Source organism: Dryobates pubescens, chromosome 9 (assembly GCF_014839835.1).
Source record: "Dryobates pubescens isolate bDryPub1 chromosome 9, bDryPub1.pri, whole genome shotgun sequence".
NCBI lineage: Eukaryota > Metazoa > Chordata > Aves > Piciformes > Picidae > Dryobates > Dryobates pubescens.
In genome coordinates this window covers 34,965,947-34,980,803 of record NC_071620.1, presented here as the reverse complement: position 1 = coordinate 34,980,803, position 14,857 = coordinate 34,965,947, and the positions used below count along the sequence as shown (strand labels likewise).

The following is a 14,857-nucleotide window of genomic DNA, read 5'->3' as shown; positions in this document are numbered from 1 at the left end:
CTGACTTTACTAATACATAGCTATGCTTAAGGGCATGCTTGTACTTAATTGTGTTCTAGGCTTTAGAATGGGTGTAGGGATGAAGTGCACAGTTACTCTGAATAACACCATACATGGGTGCTCTGGTATGGCTATCCTGCATCAGGTTAGCCTAACCCACTTTCAGAAGCAGTGTTAGGAAGTGTTACCCTGGGTGGGTAAGCCTTTAAGGCTGTAATTACTCTGTTATGTCAATGTGGATTTGACCAGCCAGTACATAAATTTCATAAATTCTTGCATGGAAACGGGAATTACAGCTTCAGCAATGGAATGCCAGCACAGAAGGAGCAACACTGGATGTTAAAAATCATCAGTGATGAATGAGCAGTTGTGTATGGAAGTAGTGCAAAATAATTTGCAAATGAAACAGCTTTTCTGCATTGACAAGGGAAAAAAGCATAGAGGATGTTGAATCAACAAAGAGGTGCATACCTCCTCGGGAAAGTCTATCCCTTGGTGTAGTGATAACAATGAGAAGTTACTCATTGTTACTAACTCTGGGAGTGAGTGAAATGTGTACATGAAGAGGCAAGAGAGAAGGCATACCTGCACTGCCAGCATCTCTTTTCAAAGCTTTTTCAGCTGCATAGTGTGTGGTACAGGTAAATTTTAATTTGGCTAAAAGGGAGGGGAAAAAAGGTGGTACAAGAAGTTGAAGCCTGTTTATTGTCTTGTTTTAAACTGTTCTAGAACTTGGGTGTTCTGAAATGGTGTACTATTATAGTTAGGTATTTCAGAAATAAGAGCAAGGTGTATAGATGACTTGGAATCTTTGTAATGTTCAGGTGCTTTGGACAGTGGGACTACTCCCTTTTAAGAAAGTGGAGGTGACTTGTAATCCTATTCCCACTGGCCTTATGTCTTTACTTTAGCAGTGACAGGCCAGAACTTAGAACCTTAAGAAGAGTTAAAACATCTTTGTAGGTAATTAATATCAGGGCTAAGATTCTTTATGTTCTTATTTCTCCTCCACATCTTCTTCAGCGGAGGGACTGGAGCAGACTGAACCTGTGCAGCCATAGTCTCTGAGAAAGGCAGAAGACCCTTTGAACCATGGCAAGCCAGGTAAGATTGGTCAGAAATTCAGGCTTGTGGTGCCTGAATGGATTCCAGAATCATACTTGGAATTCCTAGTCGATGTAAAGCTGAAATAGCTAGCTTGCTCGGAGTTGGGTGTTTAGTCCTATGACTTCCTCTGCCATAATTGGTGGCAGTCCTCTGGACATGTAATAGTATCAACTGAAGCAGGTTGGGGCATAACATAAAGCTCTGCAGTTCGGATTATTTGAATACGAGTTCTTCTGAAGGACCTTGTGCATAACACTCTCTATATACATAGAGGTGTTGTAGAGGAAGAACATTAAAGGCTGCGTAAGTAAAAAATGCTGCAAAAGGTCTCTCTTTTTTTTTTTTCTTTTTAAATTCTTGCTCTTCAGAATATAAAGTGAGGGAGGCAACCTGTGTTAATACAGCTGTTGCTTCCCTCTCCTTTTGTGTAGTTGCCCCACTTCCTTTTTAAACTGGGGTTTTGGGTTTGTTTTTTCATTGTTGGTTTGGTTGGTTGGTTTTTTTTCCTCTCTTGAGGCATTTTTTTTATGTGCCTCTTTCTTCCTGGCATTGTGTCTGGGTTTGAGTTTTCCTTCAGCCAAGCTAGTGCCTGTTCCTGGTCTGCTTTCTCCTTACATTCCGTTCATTTGCCTCCTGTTGTTCCTGGCCTGGGAGAGTGGCTCACAGCTGGATAGTGAGGAGAGGCATCTCACACAAGAGAAGAAGGATTCCTAGATGAGGGGAAACAGGGACAGCTGAGACTCTTTCTAGGAAGAGTGATGATTTCCTGGCCTCTTCATCACTCCAACTACGCTGCTGCAGGGTTTTGGGATCCTGGAGCTCAAGTGGAACACAGTCCAGTCCTGAAGCTAATTAACATTTAGGATGGGCCAACAACGAAGGGCTGTCTTTCCCCAATCCCAAGAGGAAGCTGTCAATCCTTTAGCCAGCTTGACAAGTCAGGGGAATGTGGCTGTTCATACAATCCTTTGGCTCTGTTATTTTTGCCAGGCGTTTTCCCCAGAGGCTGCTTTCCCTCATGGGAGGCGGAGGGAGAAATGGGACCCCAGGCTTCTTTCAAGGGCAAGGTGAATATGGGGAAATCACCTGTGGTGATGGGGAGTGGGAGGGAGGAATGTAAGTGAGGCTAAATACTATAAAGGTGATTTTTTTCCTCTCTCTACAGGACTTGATGGCGAAAAAGAGAGAATGTCTCCAGGCCTACAGCTGGTGGAGAACACCACAGAAGAAACGGAAGAAAAAGAACAAAATAAAACCAGGAAGAATAGAGTTTGTCCCTAGTAGTACTAATTCAGTCAGGTAAAGACCTTTGGAAAGAAGGAGGCCTTGAGCTCTTACCTGTTTAAATTGATAATGGCCTGCAAATGCCATCACTTTTAATGTCCTGAAATGGCAAATGTAGTGCCTGTATGCTGAGCATTGTTCATGGATATGAATTGCCTGTAAAATAATGAAGGGGTTTAACTTTTCTCCTGTAATCACTGAGGTGATGGTGTAAGAGTCATGACTCTTTTGAATCATGCCTTTAATTTGAGTTAATGTTCTTCTTGGACTTTAAAACCAACTTTTAAAAGTGTTCTTTAGTACAGTGAGTCTGAACTGCTTTTTTTTGTAAAAGCAGCAGAATGACCCCAAAGAAAACTAAGCACTTTATGCTGGAGTTTGGCATTGCAGTTCTGTACATAACTGCACAACTGTGCCAAGTAAATAATTGCTGCAGATTTTGTCTCCTTATTTATCTAGTGATAAGCAGGTAGTTATATGTTAATTGTCTTAACACTGCAGTTGGCTATCTTTAGTCTGAAACTTGACAACTATTCTTTTATGTCTTTAAAGACCAGATTATTCGATATTTGTTGGGGAGCTTACTCCAGAAGTGGATGATTTCCAGCTTTATGACTATTTCCTGAAAAGGTACCCCTCGTGTATTGACTGCAAAATAGCAACAGACCTGCTGGGATATTCCAGGTAATGCTTAGTGACAATTATAGGAACTTGCTCTGGAACCGATCCTGCCTGTTCTTCAGAGGCAGGAAGAGGGATCAGTCTATAGCATTACTTCAACAACATTGCTTTTAGGGCTTCTAAAAATTGCTGGTTCATTTAAGTAGTTTATCATATTGACTTCAGTTTAGCCATCTGCATGGAAAATTTAGGGGTGGGATGGGGGGGTTGAGCTGTGTGACGTGCTGCTGTGCTTGTATATGGCAGCCTCTCCACTTAGTCATCTGCAGTAGTGAAGACCATTCCCTTTTTGAACATGGGCAAAAACATAAGGCCTTGCAAATCTTAGTGGGTTGGGAGACTAACTATTAATACTGATAATATGTTTTAAGGCTAGGCTGGATGTGGCTCTGGGCAACCTGATCCTAGTGAAGGGTGTCCCTGCCCATGGCAGGGGGCTGGAACTAGATGATCCTTTGGGGTCCCTTTCAACCCTGACAATTCTGTGGTAAATAAAACTAGGAGAACTTTGACTGGCCTGGCAGTCTGAACAGCAAACTTGCTCATCCCTGTTGACAAAGCTGGCCGTAACAGACTACCTTAAGAAATGAGATAAAGCAAGTATAAAAATGTTAGCTCTGTATAGTAGTAGGAGTGGGTTAATGGTATTGGTAATTTAACTACTGTAAATGCAGAAATATGGAGGCTGAGTTGCACTGAGTTAAAATGTCTTGCTGGCTCTCGGCAGCTTGCATCTAAATACTGTAGAAGAAGCTTTCTGCTTATCACCCAAGGTTTTAATTTGACGGGTGTGTCTTCTGGGCATTGTGTATGTGCCACAGGGGTTGTTTAGGTAATAGAAGCTCTAGTGACTACTATCTGATGTTTGTGGAGAAGACAGACCTAATTGATTAACTGTTATGCATACTATAACTTGTTTTCTCTCTTTTGAAAATTGTAGAGGATATGCCTTTGTCAGGTTTGGTGAGCAAGGTGATCAGATGAGGGCACTGCAGGACTGCCAGAATGCACCAGGCCTGGGGGGAAAACGAATCCGTCTGAGCATAGGAATTTCTAAAAGGTAAGAAATGTGTGTGTGAATACAGTAATGCTAAATAATCTGATTCTTGTATCCTGCCTTTGTAAACTCTCTGGCCCTTGTTATAAGGGCTGTAAACATGATGCAGTCTACACAACTAAAAACACAGAAGCACTATGTTCTGACTGCCTTGGTTCATCAGGCTCTTGCAGGATTGCTGAGTGAATCCAGATCTTAAGTCCAGCCACATTGTGTAACTTGGGCTTAGCTGCTGCTCTAACCAGACTTAGCTCTTAATGAGCACAGCAGAATGCATTTATAAATATTTTCCATGTTTGGATGAGAAGGTAGAAGGGTCTAAAAACAGATTTGTGTGCTAGGGAGCTTTTCTAGCCCTTCCTCTCTAGGCAAGGCAGCATGTGATGCTTTTACCATAGGCTGGCAGAGGAAGGAACTTTGGGAAAAAACAGAATACATGTAGGAAGAAGCAGAAGGAAGATGTTGGAATGATTTATTTAGAGCACCAGTCTTTGCTTTTCATGTGATTGGGGCAGCAAGGAATTTAAAGTTGATTTTTGAGAGGATTTTTCACTCTGCCAGCTCAGTTCTGTTATTTAAGGCAATTAAAGTCACAGAAGAATTAGAGACTTGATAGCAAATTTGATAAAGATACAGACTGCACTTAATATAAAATAATTTCAGTATATTTCATGAGGATAGCTTGCATGTTCTGTTAAATGGTAAACCCATCTTTTTACCCTGAAAATTTTCCACTTCTCTGGGGTAGAAGTGCTCTTGCCCAAGAGAGCAGTGTCCAGAATATCTCTAAATTCTGAAAACTAGGGATAGGTCATCAAAGAAGCAGCTTTTCCTCACTTCTATCGGAGGAACATCAGCTGTGTGGAGAGAAGTTGAAAGCACAAGATTTAGACATTGTGTAGTCATTTGTTCACAGATACACGACAATAGAATATGTATTTCTTTGACTCTATATGTGGCTTTACAGTCATAGAGAAAATTTATGTATTTTGATATGTACCAGGATATCTATTTCTGAGTGGCTGGCTGTTGTGCTCTTCTAGCATCAAAACATCCATCCGCCTGAGTAGTTGGTCTCTAAGTTACTGAAAACAATTTTGAGTTCTTGAAAGTCTGGGGAACTTTAATGAGGTGGTGATGCAGAGACTGCTCCGCTTTCCCTCCCCCACTGAGTAAGAAACCGTGGCTAACTCAGTGATTAGGAAAGCAGACTATATTTGCAAGCATATATAGGAAGCAGATTATATGTAACACCACAAATACAGGTATTTTACAATATATACAGAAATATACAGCAAATGAACTCAACCAGAAACCAGACCCCCAACAGAGGGGGCTTCCCCCTGTGCCCCCTTCACCCCCCTACCTCCCTTCTCCCCCCAAAGAGGTAGAAAAAGGAGACAAGGGTGGTTAGCAGGGAAGACAAAGGAAGGCCTGGTACAGGAGTTAGTTCTTATCTCTTGGCAAGAAGCCCAGAAGCAGTCCAGCTGAAAGGAACAGCGAAGGAAGGAAAACTGAGGGAAAGTCCCAGCTGCCCTGGGTCCATCACCTCCCCCCCTTAATTAGCCAATGAAATTTGTTTAGAATACAAAATATTTTATAAACATTTAGCCAGTGTGCCCCTTCCTTAAAGGCACAGCCTCAAATGGTCACACTCTGCAAACAGGAAGTCCTTCTGTACAAGAAAGGTCTCTTAATCATAGGGGTTTTTTTGAGCATGCAGCTGCATTTTCTGAATGTATTTCATGTATTGTACTTCTGATTTAGTCCAGACAACACTTGTGCATTGATTCTTGTCATTAGTGTGAAATTGTCCCTGAGAACATCTCTTCAGAAGAGGGAAAGTGATGAAAACCAAGCAGCTGGTTCTTTGGTCTTAAGACCCAAGGAGTTTTCATACTGGATAATGGCCATGTTGACTTCACTTGACAGATATATTTTGGTAATTGTTTATGGCCTGAAAGCTGAGCAGGTGGAGGTAGACATGGGCAACTGACAGGCAGTCAGATGCTTCTCTGACTTCATCTCCTTGTTTCTGTGAATAATAAGATTTAGTATTAACCAGAAGGTGGAAGGGCTATATCTTCTAAAGCAGCTTTGCTTCATTAATGTCTCTGATCTGAATAAATTTTTATCAGCATCTTGCTTATATGCATACTAAAAATACTCAAAAGAGTACAGTTAAGTGTCATGGCTTGAGTTAATTGCTGAAAATTATTTCCAGTATTGAAGATGAGAGGGTTCACTTCTATATGAACGTCAGCTCTTGTGCTATGAGTTAAACTGTTGCTTAGGCAACTGTTCAGAATATGGTTTGCAGTTCATTGTTCTTATGTTTCAGACTGAAAGCAGAATTCCAGCGGTACCAGTCGTACAACTATAATGATTATTACCAAGATTATCAGAACTACTACTCTTCACAGTGGAATTATGATCCTTACACTGAATACAACAACTACAGCTCCTATGCTCCCTATGAAAGTATGCAAGCTGTTGGAGACTGTTCTTTAGGAGATGCTGTTATGGCTCCAGCTGTTTTTGAGGTAAAGATACTACATACTTGCTTTAAAGGAGATAAGTGGGAGGGGAAGGGGCACACAGTAATCTGTATGAATTGTGTAAGTCAGAGCAAACAAAGTGCTAAAACTGAAATTCTGATTCCTGTTTAATGTGGAGAGTAGCAGGCTTTGATCAGGTGTATCTTTAAGTGCATAAGTATTGCACCTGTACAATTGGATTTCTACACTGTTATTTGGTTGTGTGCTAAGGCACAGTTCTGACTGTAATTTGATAAGCTCCCATTCCTCCTGTTTTTCTGATATTCTTTGCTTAAAGCAAATGAAATAGTTACTGTAAGATGATCTTACCTTAAATCAGCCACTTCCAGCAGTCTTCCAAATGGAATCATACTATGGTGTGGTGATTTGTGTTTTTTCCCCTCAAGAAAACCAAACTGAAGCTACCACCCCACTTCCCCACCAGAACAAACCCCAACTAAAACCTTCAAACACACTCAACCATCCTGAAGAACACACCCATGTCTGTTGTAGTAGGATGAAATGATTTGGGAAGGCAGACTTAGTTTTGATTTGGGATAGTTTCCGAACCAAATTATCATTAACTTACAAAACAATTTTTGTTTTATTAGGAAACTTCAGTTATGACTGAAATCAACGATGACCTAATAACTGAAGGTAATGATTCTGCTACTACAATTTGAATTTATCCCTACTTGTGTCTTTTAGCAATACAAGTCAGTGACTGTTGGATAAAGAATATCTTAGAAATTCATAGTGGGATCCTCTCTGGGGTATAGCTGAGGTAGGATTTGAAATCCGATAGTGTATATCAGAACACAGAGTGGAATGCTGTCCACAACACTCCACAGTAGGTTTCTTGTAACTTTGCCTTTGCTTTACCATTCAAATAGTGTAATACAGAATTCATTATCTCTTCGTATTGCATCTGCAGAGCATCTTTTGTGTTAAACTTATTAATAGGTAAAAGATTTTATTTTTTTCCAAACTTGAAGTAAAACCTTATGTTGTGGGTCCTAAAAGGTGGATTGAACCTGTACTTGAAGATCTGGCACAACTCATGGCCTGGAAGGTTTGCAGGCAATTCCTTCCATAGAGACATCTGTGTTAAGCTTCTGTGATGGTGAACACTCTCTTGTCTAACACATTGTAACAGAAAGTAATTAAATGGGTTTTGGGAAAATGTCATAGTTATCCTTACATCTGCTCTTTATCTTGAAATACCAATGTAGACCTAACATCTGAGTACATAAATGCCAAAAGAAGCTGGACTTGTTAGGTTTATCTAAAATCTTGGTGAACAAACATCTTACTACATTTACTCAACTGCTTTATCATATTTACCTTATAAAGTGTGGGTTTTTTAGCTAGTTGCTTCGTGTGTGTGTGCATACCTCAAGATCTGACACTTGCACTTACCAGGCTTTTCTTTTCAGATCCACAGCTTTACTTTGATGTTGATGAAATGAACAGACAATTTATGGAGACAAGCGAAGAACTCTATGATTCCCTCATGAATTGTCACTGGCAGCCTCTGGATACGGTCACTTCTGACATCCCCCCTGCTATTTAAGTGTCTTATAGCATGACCGTTATGATCAAGGTGCTAAAATTACATTTCTTCTACATTACTCTAGATCATAAGTTTTAAAGCACAATGATAGGTTGTTTGGTTTTTTTTTTGCTATGCTTTTCACAGTTTCTGTATCTTTCTCTTTTTTTTTTTGTTCTTCACTCAGAGCATCTTGAAATTGTGTAAATATTCTAGAAATGTAAAGAGTTCATTGGGGTCTAAAGATAGACTTGCCTGTGTAAATAAAATTTTGTTTCTGCAAACCTGCCAGCAAGGGATTTTACTTGCAGATGTGAAGCATGTTCTCTTCTGGCTTGTGGAATTCAGCTGGAGGCAGTAGTGTTTTTCATCAGGACACTGACAAACTATATATACAGAGGGGCAAACTTTCAGCTTCAGTAGCTGCAAATGTTCCAAAGACTAAGCATGACCCCTGCTTACTGTTATTCTTCTCAACTGACACTTGACAGCAGAGAAACTGGTGTAAAATAATCCATGTTCTTAAGCCTAATAATCATAGGAGAAAAAACTTTCTTGTTTAAAGGAGGGGAAAAAAAAAATCCACCTCCTTGGAAATAAGTATCTTTAGTAACAACTCTTCAACTAAGTTGCACCCTATCCTAAACATCTTTGACATCAGTCTTTGTTCTCAGTTGTTTTATAATGATGCAGTTATGAAACTTTAGTAGGGTGACAGTTTTCAGTATTCAGGTCAAAGGAGATTAGGAGAGATGGCAATGAGGAAAGTGCTGCTTTAAGCAAGCAACTTCTGAGTGGCTTCCTGTTCTCATCCTGGCAGGTATGAAGTGTTTTTCAGTCACAGAGACTACTTAAATACTTTTGCATACGCATGGACTTACTCCTTAATGTACAGGATTATAAAGTAAGGCTGGAAATAGAAAATACTCTTCCAAGAAAAACTAGCAGAAGTTACAGCTATAATAGCTGTGGAAACTACAGGCTCCATCCCTAGAAACATTTGGGGATGTATGGGGCTTTGAGTAACTTGCTGTACTGCAATCCTCTTGTAGTGAGCAGGGACATCAAGTAGACAACCTTTAAAGGTCTTTTCCACCCTAACCCATTCTAAGATGTTTTGGTACAGTCATGTGTGTTTTGGTGGCAATTAAACTAACTGCCATGTTGGTAAAAAGCAATAAAGTTCTTTGGATTTTAATTTTTTTATGGTTATGGCCACAACTTCCATGCTTTTCTTTAAAACTCTGTGCAGAGTAGTGACTTTGTTCACATGTCATTTCTCTCCTTCACAGTTGAATTCCAGCTAAGAATGTTTTCTAAGTCTCGCCTATGAAACACAGATGCTCTGAAATAGAAAATGTTTTGAAATACTATAGGAAGTTAGTTCTGGATTTTGTGCAGATGTATGTGGAGGCAGAGGCAAAGCCTAAAATCTCACCTCAGCCATCAGTTTTAGTAACTGTCCTTGCTTGGGGGAGAGCTGGTTGCAAGGTAGATAGGAACTTGGATTTCTTGGCTTTGTGTAGATTGAGTTTTTGGAGGGTGGTGGTAGGGCCAACATTAAGGACCATGTGACTGAGAGTGGAATAAATTAAGCCAAGAATCTGGGTGGGTAAGGGAGTGCTTGTTTATGTGTATATAATAGTTTCAGGGAACTGCAGTAGGAAGGAGACTCAAAGCCCCTTGGATTTGGATGAGTACGTTAAAGCTTTGAAGCTGCAGGATTTGATGCCACTTCAGTTGTAGTGCATAGTTGTCATGCTTCAGCTTGGTTGTGCACCCTAGTCTGCTAAGCTGAGGATTCTGTATCTAGTACACACCATTCCCAAGAGCAGGTAGACAGCTGTGCCTGGGCTATATCCTGCTTTGAAGTGGCTTGCATGGCATCACTTAACACTGCACTTAAGTACTTAGTAGCAACTTACCAGTTAAGAATATGATGCTAAGGATGAGTCTGTATTAGGGGCTGTTTTCAGACACAAATGCACCTTTTGTTCTGGGCTGTAAAGTACCCATGGTGAAGGTACTGATTAGATAATGCAGTGGAAGAAGTTGTGTGGGCTGTTAGTTCTCCAAACCCTAGAAACGTTGGAAGTGAACATTCAATGTACACACACTTCTTTCAGTGAAGAGGTGAGGAGAGTCTGTTCTAGCCCATGTGGCACTGTTGCAAAATATGGCTCTGATCTCTCTTCCTGTCTCCTGAGCTTCACTAACTTATGCCTTCACTCAGTCAGGATCACATACATGGGGTCAAGATGCTATGCACAGTATATGTTCTTTACTGTGAAGGCAAAATTTCTTACTGTATCGATATGCTACCCATGAACCCAAAGTACTGGAGAAAGTGTCACAAGCATTAAATACACTGCTGTGTATTTAAGTGTATTAGAGCTGTTGCTCACCTCTCCCCACTGCATTAGGCAGCTTAGGCAAAGACCTGAATACATCATACAGGTGCCAGCCACTGGTTCTAGAGATCTCATTGCAGTGGGAGCATTTAAAGCAAACCCAAAAACTTAGGAACTTTCCACACCATGCTTCTGCAGTTGTATTTTGTCTGTTTTACCCAGATGAAATGTGGGGGTCTTTGGTTTGTTTGTTTGTTTTTAAGCTTGATAAAGTGGTTTTATTTCCCCCCCTTCTTTCTTCACACATCTCTAGTATTTTATAAACTCATTGCACTGAGCTGCAATAGATAGTGCCTTCACTCAAAACCCGCTAACTTCCTCTAGAGTCCTGGTTTTGTGTTCTATCACATCTCTGAACAGAAAGACTAGTATAATGAATGGTCTGAGGGGCTACTAATCCTGCAGTCAGTGAACAGGGAAATAGAAATAGGTCAAAAAGGGTAAAGAGTACTTAAAAAGGTGCAAAAAGATTAAATGGAACTTAAGCCGTGAATGTTTCTTTTTGCAGGGATGCTCTTGGACCAACAGCTTCTTTCTAGCGCTACCTCAAAGTAACTTGCAGATAAAACTCACAGGGAAGATTGATCAAATGGTGATGATCCCTATTGTTCTGCTGGATATATATATGCCTTTTGGTTTTGTCTCATTTTTAATAACCTTTATTTAACTTCAGTGACTCATGTCAGTAGACATTGTTTGACTACATCAACAAGTATCTGAGTCCTGAGCGTCATGAATAGCATGTCACCATATGGAAATTGTTCTACATAAGTAAAATGGAAGTAAAATAAATAAAGCAGCACTTGAATTTACAGAGCAAACTTAGTGTAGCTGCCTTTGACACTTCCATGGAAGAGAAAGTTGTGTTTACAGATTACATTTATATACTTGGCATGCATCAGAAAAGAGGGAACCTTGTTTTAAACGTGCCCCGTTGCTCTTGTGTCCAGTGCAGGAGTGACTTCAGTCACTTCCCCACCCACATACCATTTTAGAAGTCATGGTCATTAGTAATGAATCTTTGTTACCAAAGGGGTTCACATCCCTCTCTAATGAAGTGTCTTGCACTCACCCTGGATTTTAGCATGGACAAAAAGAGTTAAAAATCCAGACCAAAATTCTTGTATTCTAATGATTATGTCAGAGTAGATCTTTTCTGATGTGAAGTCTCATCCCAGAATCAAGTCTTCAGGAACACAGCAGCAGGTGACAGAAGTTGGTTCTTGCGGGTGACTTTGAAATGTGTGTTCCACATCCTGAAGGGATAATCTGTCACTCTCATCCCAAGGCACCTAAACCTGTAATTATGGTAGTACAAAAGGGGGAAAAACAGACTGTGGAGTTATGTATTCTATGTATCGTGAAGAGAAATACCTGGAAATTAATTTCACTCTGCTGTGAGCTCAGAAATGGTTATCTCCTTAAGGGAACCATGAAAGCAGAACTAAGTAAGGAGGAACTAGAGTAGGAGAGCTGGGGTTGTACTGTGAAGCAACAAGCAGTATGAAACTCCTCTCTAGTGACACCTCCTGAAGGCGGTTTCTGCTCTGCTGTTGCTGGAAGTTCATGCTGCTTCAGGCCTTCAAAATTGCCCTTGCTGGTTGAGTTCCCCCAAGCCTCCGAGTTTGAAAGGCTTCCTTCTGGTGCATGCTGTGACAAAGGCTTTTATTTTAGATGGGAGTGGTGTGCACTACATCACTGTTAAGTACCCTCACTCATTCTACATCAGTAAATTTTAGCCCATTCTAATTTTTTTTTAGCTGAACAGTTTTACTGATTTAGACATAAGGAAGATGGTTGTGATTTTCTGCTCTGCTCCACCATTCCTAGGGCAACACGATGCTCTACATTCGATGCAGAACCATAGCTTTTTCTCTACTTCCGATAGAATAGAAAAAAATATATCCAGATTTTTAAAATCTCCAGCAGAAGGTCCCTTTTCTTCGTTTCGTGAAAAAAGCTGTGTAAAAGCTTTTTTCCCGTACCTGCTTCCAATCTGCCAGGATTTTGGGTGACAAGCCTGCATATTGACGTTCCTACCGCTTACAAGCACCCAGCCAGGGAACACTGTCCTCTTCCTTGGTACCGATTTTCAACCTTTCCCCCTGCGTTCCCAACGCTGCCCTTCGCCGGCTGCTCGGCAGGCATACGGGAACCACTCCCATCCCCTGCGGGAGGCACTCGTTATGCTCGGCACAAGGTAGCAAAGTTGTGTCCCCGGGCCGGTAACGTCGCCAGGACCGGTGAAGCGCCGCGGGAAGAGAGGGAGGCCAGAGAGCCGCTGCCGTCGCCACCTCGGGAACTCTGGCGTGATTCCGTCACAAATCCCCTTTCCCAGCCCGGCCTCAGCCGCGCTCTTTCGCGGTCTGAGGGCGGCTTTTTTGCCCACTTCCCTTCGCCGGTGCTGGTAGCCTCTCGCGCCCTGTCAGCGGTCGGACGAAACGCGGCCGCAGCCCCTCCCGCTTTCCTCCAGCGGGCGGTGCCCAGACGCGCGGGGCTTGCCGGTCGGTCGCGCTGTGTGTGACGCAGCAGCGCGGCTCAGTGACGCACGGGCGGGCCCTGTGTGGTTGGTTGGGCCGGAGGGGGGAGGGGGTGCAGCGGCTGGGCCGCGAGCGAGCGGGAGGGCGCGCAGGCGAGCGAGCGACGCGAGGCCGGCCGACGCCAGAGCAGCGCGAGCAGAAGGGTGCGCGCGCGGGAGCGCACAAGGAACGTGAGAGGCATCGCGCGTGCCGGCGCCTGCGCGCGCGCAAACGAGCACGCGTGAGCGCGCGCGCGTGGGGTCGGCGCGGCGGGGAGGGGCAGGCCGCGGAACCCCCGCGCCAGGCCGCGCGGCTGGAGAGAGTGAGCGAGCGGTACGAAGAGGCCGGGGCCGGAGCAGGCCGGGTACATCCCCGCGGAGACGGTGACAGCGCAGAGAGAAGAGAGCGGCCGGGCCGCAGCGGGGGAACGCGGCCACACGAGGCGGCCGGCGGCGGGGGCCGGGCCCGGCGCGCGCGCGCGGCGGGGCCGGAGCAGCGGTGGGGGGCGAAGGAGACGGCAGAGGGGCCGGATCCCATTATGGCCTCGGGAGGCGGCGGCGGCGGGGTCGGAGGCGGCGGCAAGATCCGGACCCGGCGGTACCACCTGGGTGCTGCGAAGCCTCCTTATACGAGAAACACGCAGGTGAGGCGAGACGGAGGGAGGCTGTGGGTCACCCCGGGCAGGAGAGAGGCCCCCTTGCCTTATGTCGTCTCTCCCCCGGCGCCCCTTCAGAGGCGGTCCTTTCCCCTTTCTCTCTCTCCCCCTCCCCGCCCCCCCCTACCCCACGTGCGAGGCTTTGGGCCGGAGTTTCCCGGTGGGGCGGCCCGGTGAGGGGGGGCGGGGACCGGGAAGGGTTTCCCGCCGGGGCCGCGGGGATTGTGGGATTTCCGGGCGCTCGTCCCGCTCCCGCCTCGCTCCTGCTCCTGCTCCCGCCCCGCCGGCAGCCCCGGCCCGCAGTGTGATTCTCGCCTCCCTTTTGTTTCCCACCCGGCCGATGGAGATTGCCGGGGAGCAAAGGCGGGAGGAGGCAGCTGGAAAGGAGTAGGTGCTCCATTCCCCGCTGTGCACCCGCGGCACCGCAGCTGGGGTAGGCTGGCACTTATCCGCAGGGTAGTCGTTTTGTCTTCAGGCTGACCACTTCCTTAGGGGCGAGCACTAGAAAGAATAAGCTGTGCATGCTCTCTGCGGACATCCATCTCAGAGTGAGCCTCTCTAGTTAAATCGGTACTTCGTGCAGTTGCACTTCAGATTTAAGTGCATCGCTTCTAATGTTTGCCTTTCTTGACAAGTTTCACACTGCAGATGAGTATGTAAGGATGCTGTGTAATCGGGCATCGTCGATTGTTCTTCTGTAGGATGCTGCGTGCAGAACCCTGAGGTCTGCATCTGGTAGTTTCTTCAGTCTCTTGCCTGTAACTAAATATGCTGATACAGTGTTCGTGAAATGCAACTCATAAGGCATTTGTTCTCCTTTGTGTTGTAGGACAGAGTAGATGGATAACAAAAAACAGTTTGTCAATTGCAACACAAAAAATCCCTGCCATTTATAGTGGCTTGATGAGGGGAGAAGTAGAGATCCTTCCCAATAGCTGTTTGCCAAGAGATTTCAAGATGCCCAGAGACAGTGCTCTGAAAATGCCTGCCATGTGTATATATGAACCTAAAGTTGACTGCTCAGCCAAAACCTTTACATTATTAAGTTGTTAAC

General features: G+C 43.9%; 3 protein-coding genes across 5 annotated transcripts in view; 2 read left to right on the top strand and 1 right to left on the bottom strand.

The window, feature by feature from the left end:
* CAP2 (cyclase associated actin cytoskeleton regulatory protein 2) overlaps positions 1–14,857 on the bottom strand; it is a 307,559-nt gene that overhangs the window by 148,201 nt on the left and 144,501 nt on the right. The gene's annotated exons all lie outside the window — the stretch shown is intronic.
* LOC104298055 (tRNA selenocysteine 1-associated protein 1) lies at positions 1,030–11,463 on the top strand. 3 transcript variants are annotated; one of them, XM_054164369.1, is made up of 9 exons: positions 1,030–1,104; positions 2,098–2,174; positions 2,273–2,406; positions 2,944–3,075; positions 4,013–4,132; positions 6,471–6,672; positions 7,278–7,323; positions 8,103–8,269; positions 11,138–11,463. In XM_054164369.1, the coding sequence occupies exons 2-8, from the start codon at positions 2,145–2,147 to the stop codon at positions 8,237–8,239; spliced, it is 801 nt and encodes a 266-aa protein (XP_054020344.1). In that variant the 5' UTR covers positions 1,030–1,104; positions 2,098–2,144; the 3' UTR covers positions 8,240–8,269; positions 11,138–11,463. The 3 variants fall into 3 exon arrangements, with proteins under 3 accessions (XP_054020344.1, XP_054020343.1, XP_009896389.1); XM_054164368.1 differs by lacking the exon at positions 11,138–11,463 and having other exon boundaries at positions 8,103–8,789; XM_009898087.2 differs by lacking the exons at positions 2,098–2,174; positions 11,138–11,463 and having other exon boundaries at positions 8,103–8,789.
* NUP153 (nucleoporin 153) overlaps positions 13,192–14,857 on the top strand; it is a 48,155-nt gene continuing 46,489 nt past the window's right edge. The window contains exon 1 of the mRNA XM_054164371.1: positions 13,192–13,791. Within this exon, the coding sequence (XP_054020346.1) occupies positions 13,687–13,791 (105 nt within the window). The 5' untranslated portion in view covers positions 13,192–13,686. The remainder of the gene's footprint in view (positions 13,792–14,857) is intronic.

What these genes read in the sequence shown, in the direction of transcription:
- LOC104298055 (XM_054164369.1), top strand. Translation starts at nt 2,145, where the DNA reads ATGGGACCCCAGGCTTCTTTCAAGGGCAAG. An exon ending in AGTAGTACTAATTCAGTCAG is followed by an intron (nt 2,407 to 2,943) that starts GTAAAGACCTTT and finishes ATGTCTTTAAAG; the next exon opens with ACCAGATTATTCGATATTTG. An exon ending in TGGCTCCAGCTGTTTTTGAG is followed by an intron (nt 6,673 to 7,277) that starts GTAAAGATACTA and finishes TTGTTTTATTAG; the next exon opens with GAAACTTCAGTTATGACTGA.